Raw genomic sequence first — 7,427 nt, 5'->3', positions numbered from 1 at the left:
TACGTCCGGATCCAAAGGTACTCAAACTCTCGCCATACACCAGGTATTTGCGTGTTGATAGACATTGATAACAATTTGTTTTAGCACTTTCTTATTATTGGTTACATTTTGCTATTATTGTTTGATTTCACGTAAGCCAAGTAGGTACCTACCTACTTAGAATTTTACTATGAGCTATTGTAACATACGGGCCTACTTACGATACCATAAACGATACATAAGATTGTTATCTAATGATAGCGTTGCATACCTACTAGTGAGCGCATAGACGTGGTGGTACGCGTACGTACCTACGACGCGTCGCGACATGTCGTCGCTCAGCGCGCCGCCGCCGCCAGAAATCTCGTAGGCATGCGCGGAGATACATCGCGTTGTTCACTATACATTGAACGCTCAAAAATGACTAACTCGGGAACCAATCATTTCCGAGAAAAATGGTTGAAGTAAATTTCGCGCATTTAGTGTCACAAAATTAACGCTGAAGTTTTCGGTTAACCGTCGTTTATACCCTGTATTATAGATTAGTAAGTGGGAGAAGAAAAGTCTAGATTTAGAGGCGAGAGACTTTAATTTCAATAGGTACTGCAAAATCAATTTACCTTTGACTCATAACGTGTAGCCAGCCATCGTGTATGTACTCCCTGGTTAAATGTGCAAGAGCCATACATAGTTAGGCGTGATTGTGAGATTCTTCATGTTGTAACAAGTCAAGAGGTTTTGCCTTTCTTAATAGCGCTCTGCCAAAATTATAACACCCTTGGCAGTTTATTTTTGGAAATGTCGTTTTTATTGCATTTCTTGGAGCTTTTTCAAAATCTAAGGTAATAACTTCTGCTTTCCACTCGGGTAAATGAAATTTTAGTTTGGAAATTGACAGAATTACATTTATCTGTACTACTCCTTGATAAGCCGTACTTTTTGATGGTCAAGATTTTGTCTTAAGACTTTGAAACTTTTAAACACTTGAACATTAATTTCACACCGACTGTACCGTACAAAAATAACAATACTAACATAGTTTACCAAATAGGATTAAATGTATGAAGTAACGAAATGTTTACCAAACGCAACTTTTTAGTAGGTATAATTTGAGGTTTACCAAATGGGACGTAGCCAAAGCAAGTCGTCGCCGGCAGTGTGAACAGTCAGCGATCAACTATTTGTATATGCATCTCTTTTATTTACACGGAATGTTATATCTATTGTACGTTTCTTGAGCGAGAAAATAGTCGATAGTTAATCGTTTACTGGCTGTTGGTGGGACAAGTGCCTAAGAGGTCATTGCAAATGTTACCACTGAAGTTTTGTATAACAAAGGAGTATGGTGTTGGGGTATGATATGATTAGGGATAGTTAGGTGCTAATTAGGGGATAAGCCGGGATCATCATTTGAACTTGTTGGAGTTGGGGGGTGTGAAGGCGTGGGCGTGGTGGGCGGGGCCGGGGCGGGGAGTGCACGCGGTCAGGCCCCCGTCACTCGGCCGTACCTACAGCGATAAGTGCCTACAAATTCGCGTGGCCTCAGCGCCACTCCGAGAGTCGAGTGTCGACGCTCACGCGTAGAGCTCGTGCGTGCATTTATTAGAAGTTTTGTGAGTGATATTATTATAAAAACGTTTAAAATAGAATGGCAGGTTTAAAGCATTGCTCATTTGATGGATGTTTGTCGAAAAAGAAGGACGAGGGATTGTCATTTTTTTCATTACCTACAGATTCATTAAAAAACTATAAAACTTTACATTACCTACCTACCACAAAATAATAGTACTAACTAGGTATAATTAGTTACTTTGTTGATGCTAACAATATGGACTCATGTCTGAATTATTAAGGAATTTGATACTTTATAATTACGAGAGCAACTTGCAAATGTGACTTTTTGTTTATTGAGATATTACAACGATTTTGGTATCAAATGAAAGGTCTAAGGCTAAAACTATTTTATCCGTTTGAATGATATAAATCGGTTCACAGGTTTAGGACATATGAAGAATATAAAATAGTAAAAATGTAAACAAACCAAAACAGGTAGCAACGATGCGGCGAGCCGACGACCCTAGCGTCATAGGTAACGCGTCACTCTACGCCAGACAGTGGCAGAGTTACGCGTTAAAAGAGAGCGGAAATACTTAGGTGAATATGTCGGTAGGTACGGAGCTCTTATACGAGCTGAATTGAACTTTATTGCTTAGTAGCAAGAGTCGTTATTTCTATAAATTGTTTTGGGGAGTGCGTGTTCTGTACTATAGTACTTATTAAGCATTCTGTGACGCGGTGCAAGCCCTGCCTGCGCAGGAAGATATAATGGCGCCACCACATTATTGCCGTGAATTCACGCGCGTATTCTCGCCGTGAATTCACGGACCGACTCCATGCCCTCCACATTCACGGAATGCTCACAATAGTTCGAAGCCCTCCGCGAAATGGACGTAGAAGCTGCTTCTGCGATAACTTTATTTGCTGTGTCCCTATACCACTATATAGATGTCAAAAACAAGAAAGTTGTTGTTCCTCACACCATTTTTCTATAATCTGAAAAGCTGAGCGCATTATACGGTCCGTACCCCTTTATAGTCCAGAGTAAACTGCGCCGGGGCCGTGAATGTGTATGTGTATGCGTGAACGCCGCGCGAACCCTTTGTCACGGGACTTTAATACCGACTCTGATCGGGGAACAGGCGTGAACGCGCGTGGACCCCGTGAAAACCGTCCACATTCACGTTCGCGTCTGTTCACGGAGCTTCACGGCAATAATGTGGAGCCGGCATAAAGCTCGCGTCGCCGCCACCGCCGCCAGTCGTCTCCCGAGCTCCGCCGCATTCAGTCGCCGCGATGTATCGAGAACCGAACCTCACCTCTCAGGAACCAGACTCCGACTCTGAGTTCGCCGCGAATGTTACGCTCGGGGAAGTGCTCACCGAACAAGTCGTTCTGTTGTTGCATTTGTACTATACGCCGCTGCTCGTCTTGCTCGGCTCGCTCGGGAACTTATTGTCGGTTTTCATATTTTATACAAGCAAACTGCGGCTGCAGTCGACGAGTTTGTACTTGTCCGCGCTCGCACTTTCGGACACTTTATTCTTGACTCAACTACTTCCGCCGTGGTTCAAAGTGATCCAGTTTACGAGTCTATTCAATCGGCTGGGTTCCTGTCAGGTCTTCGTATATATTTCGTACGTAACGAGCTGCCTGAGCTCGTGGATCGTGGTCGCGTTCACGGTAGAGCGGTTCGTCGCGGTCCTGTACCCGCTGCGGCGAAGCGCGGTCTGCACCATCACCCACGCGAAGCACATCCTCAGCGCGCTCGTCGTGGGAGCTCTCATACTGAACGTCCCGGTCATCAAGTTCGTGACGCCGACGACGGACGACTGCAACATTGACTTCGAGTACTACGAGCACGCGGAGAGGTTCAACCTGGTGGACACGATGGTCTCGTTCACGGTGCCGCTGACGGTCATCATCGTGCTGAACGCGTGGATAGTGATCGGCGTGTGTCGGCTGGAGCGCGCGCGGCACCAGCTCATGAAGGGCGAGGAGGAGCTGCGCTCGAGCCGCCAGGCGCCGCCGCCGTGCCCGCGCTGGCAGCACCGCATCACGCGCATGCTGCTCATCGTGTCCACGGTGTTCGTGGTGCTCAACCTGCCCGCCTACACCATGCGCATCCTCGCCTACGCTAACGGGATGGTGGGTATCTAATGCAGCTCTTTGTTTTAGCACACACCCTCTTGTAAATTAACGGAGTTTTTTCGGGTCGCGCGGTATCTTGGCCCTTTATAATAATGCTAGCTGACCCGCGCAACTTCGCTTGCGTCACATAAGAGAGAATGGGTCAAAAATGTTCCCCGTTTTTGTAATATTTTTTACTGGTAGGTACTCTGCTCCTATTAGTCGTAGCGTGATGATATATAACCTATAGCCTTCCTCGATAAATAGGCTATCTAACATTATTTTATATCTAACAAGATTTTTTCAAATTGGACCGGTAGTTTCTGAGATTAGCGCGTTCAAACAAACAAACAAACTCTTTATAATATTAGTATAGATTACATCGGCGGGATGCTGCGCTGCACCTTTAGACAAATGGCACAAACGCTATTGAAATGGAATAGAATAGAATTCTCAATGTATGGGATTGACATAAGCATGCGATAAGTAATTTGATCCGACGAATAGAGTTTTTAATAGGTAGCCAAACGTTAATGTAGTCTAAACGATTTTACGAAACGTCAGAATAGTTCATTCATTTTATCGTTATGCGTAGCCAAGTGGCCGGTTTGACAAACGAATTCTACTAGTAGCGAACGACAATAGGCGGACGCCAAACACTTGAAGTTAACGCTACAAAATGGCGAATATTTTGATCAGCTGACAGCTGTGGAAGTGAAAGTTTGTTGATGTGAATGTTTGTTGTAAAGAAAAAACTTTATTTTGTATAATGCATAAGCTAAGATTATTGTGGGCTGCCCATAATGAAGCTGTGTGGCTGAGGAAGCATCGAAGAAATGTTTCGAGATGTAATTTAGAAAGAATTTGTGAAATGCCGGACGTTTTATTCATAGAAAGATTTCGTCCATTTATCCGGTGATTTTATAACGCCACCACCAAGAGAATTTAATGTATTAGCGAGTTCATTCCACATTCTCTCACTTTTAATTCGTCCTTGAGGACCTTGCTGGGGTCTCGATAGGTCTCCATGCCTGTAACATAAACATAAACTACACTTAAAGTGTTCAACACTGATAAGGGCTTTGTGACTGAGTGATGTCATTGTTTATTGTATGGTAGTTTCTTATTAGAATGAAAGGGATTTTTAAATAAATGTATGTAAGTATTTACCTTTCCATATAATCTAAAAGAATTGAAAATTGCTCTGGGCTAGCCCGTACTCTCGGTTCCATCGCTAAAACAAGAAAAAGAATATCCTCCATCATCCAATGTTAAAAAAGTAGATATTTCTATGACAACAAGTTCAACGTTTGGTTTTAAAACATGAATTTAAAGTATAACTCTTCTAATACTTGAATTAATAATATAATTACTATAATATTTTAGTGTTTTACTTATCAATTATTAAAAAATAGAAGACAAACTTTTCACAAATCACTATAAAACTCGCGCGCTACACTTCAAAATGAGGTTTGAGAACGGACTGAACGGAATGAAATTCGGAAACATAAACAACTTCAGTAGCGAACGAATAGAATAAGCGTTCGCCATCTCGTAGTACATTTGGCTACCAATTGATGAACGATATTGCTAAGGCGTTAATATTTTGTAGAATAGAATAGATAGGAAGCGTTTGCCATTTGTCTAGAGACACTGGTCGGGACTAAGGTCAATAATTAAATGCGAGGGCACATTATTCTGCGCTCTGATAGAATATTAAATTATAGCTTCGCGGCTTCACATTTTGGAGCAAAGACAAAGACGACGCTCTCTTTTTTAAACACAATTGATGGAACGTTCCGGTATTCGCTGAACATAAGGGATGATTTTATAATGAGCTCGGCCGCCTTTTAATACATCTACAGTCATTTATTTTAAAGTAATAAAATAAATTTGAAGTATAATAGAATACGGGAATTAACGCGAACACGCCTTTCGAAATTAAAAGGCAATTTACTGCTATAATTCGAGGGCATCGTTTTAGTGGAGGATTTCAAATATACATTTCAATAGAAACTCATTATGAACAATTGAAAGTAGATTGAGTAGATATAGAAAAAAATAATTCCATAAAAACGTTGAATTAATAATTTTCTTTGTCAGTGTTACCATATAACTCATAATTTGCCTTGACAATAAAAAATAGGAAAAACGTCTTGAAAAGTGGTAAAAAAAATATATTACAAAATATCTAGAAATCATTCTAATTTAATATACATTTTCGTGAACCAGATTTGCACACAAGAGTTACGTGCGCGCTTACTGCATAATAAAAGTTTTAAAAATAAAAATAAACAGCTAACTTCGCTTATAATCGACACAGAAACTTAAGGGGGTTGAACAAACAGGGTAATAAATAGATTTTTTCTGATAGGAAATTTATATCTTACGCTCAGAAAGGACTATATTTTTATTTACTATTTTTTATCTCAGAATTTTGATTTTCAGTCGCACACAAAATACTTACAACTAAATTAAAATAGAAGTTTTAAAATCGATTAAAATAAAAATGTAATCTACTCAGCGACATCGTCAATCGTACAATTTAATAATCGTGAATCCATAAACAAAGAAATCACACACAAAATGTATCTAACCGAGCTAAAACACAGTTCGTCTCAGTTAGCTAGGTAAAATAGCTTTATACAAAGTGGTTCGCATCTCACAGAGACGAGAGAGTCGTGATACAATCTATATATATAAAAGAAAGTCGTGTTAGTTACACCACTTATAACTCAAGAACGGCAGAACAGATTTGGCTGAAAATTGGTAGGGAGGTAGCTTAGAGCCAGGAAATGGACATAGGCTACTTTTTACCCCGGGAAAATGACGCATTTCCCGAAAAAAATCAGGTGGCGAACGAAGTCGCGAATAATCAATTTTATAATGACATTGAATTAACAAAATTCCGTTGTCATGGCAACTGTTTTAATGGTGGATATGCCATAACGCGACTTCGTTATCTATATATATAAAAATGAATTGCTGTTCGTTAGTCTCGCTAAAACTCAGTCACAAAAAAAAGTACATAAAAAAAAGAAAAAAAACAAATACTAGATATTTTTAAAATAGAACAACCAACTAATATGTCAAATCCAATCTGTATTTAATAAAAATGCATTTATTGAATAAAGCATGAAGTTTTAAGAATTATTACAATATTATATCTATCTTTGTGGCTACGTGCGCGAGAACTTTCTTTACTTTGGTGATCCTTTGTGATAGTGACATTCCAAGTAATGTGCTCTTTTTTGTGATACTTTACTGCTAAATGAGCAGGAAATTTTCTCAATTTGATTAATTACAATTTACGAAACCGAGGAGAAGACGATCTGACTTAGGTCGTCCATTTGCGATCCATGAAAGACAACCAACAGTATACCATTTGGCAGTCCATTTAGAAAATGGTCAACGTGTTTATTTTAATGAATCTAACGCGGCAGACAGAGCGGCACATCCACCGTCGACAACATTAACAAGTTTCTTCACAGTCTGTTAAACTGATGATTTTGCTCGCACTTTGGTGTATGCTGACATGGCACGCTATTACACATGGAACGCATCATCGAAATCGTTTCAGCGTCGAAAACAAGGAACACCAGTTGAAGGACATCCAAATGTATTTGCTTCAGATGCTCTGGGTCGCATCTACACAGTACATCCAAATAACGATGAATGTTATTATTTGCGGTTGTTGTTGGTGAATGTTCGTGGTCCGACATCGTTTAAACAACTGAGAACAGTTGATGGACAGCTGTGTG

At 40.3% G+C, this 7,427-nt stretch overlaps 1 protein-coding gene across 1 annotated transcript; it reads left to right on the top strand.

Annotated features, from left to right (window-relative positions):
- Positions 1–2,832: 2,832 nt before the first annotated feature.
- Positions 2,833–3,696, top strand: LOC142986639 (neuromedin-U receptor 1-like). The gene has a single exon (XM_076135188.1). It carries the CDS (start codon positions 2,833–2,835, stop codon positions 3,694–3,696), a length of 864 nt encoding a protein of 287 aa, XP_075991303.1.
- The last annotated feature ends 3,731 nt before the right edge of the window (positions 3,697–7,427 follow it).

This window comes from Anticarsia gemmatalis, chromosome Z, assembly GCF_050436995.1.
Source record: "Anticarsia gemmatalis isolate Benzon Research Colony breed Stoneville strain chromosome Z, ilAntGemm2 primary, whole genome shotgun sequence".
Lineage (NCBI taxonomy): Eukaryota > Metazoa > Arthropoda > Insecta > Lepidoptera > Erebidae > Anticarsia > Anticarsia gemmatalis.
This window is presented reverse-complemented; position numbering and strand designations above follow the sequence as displayed.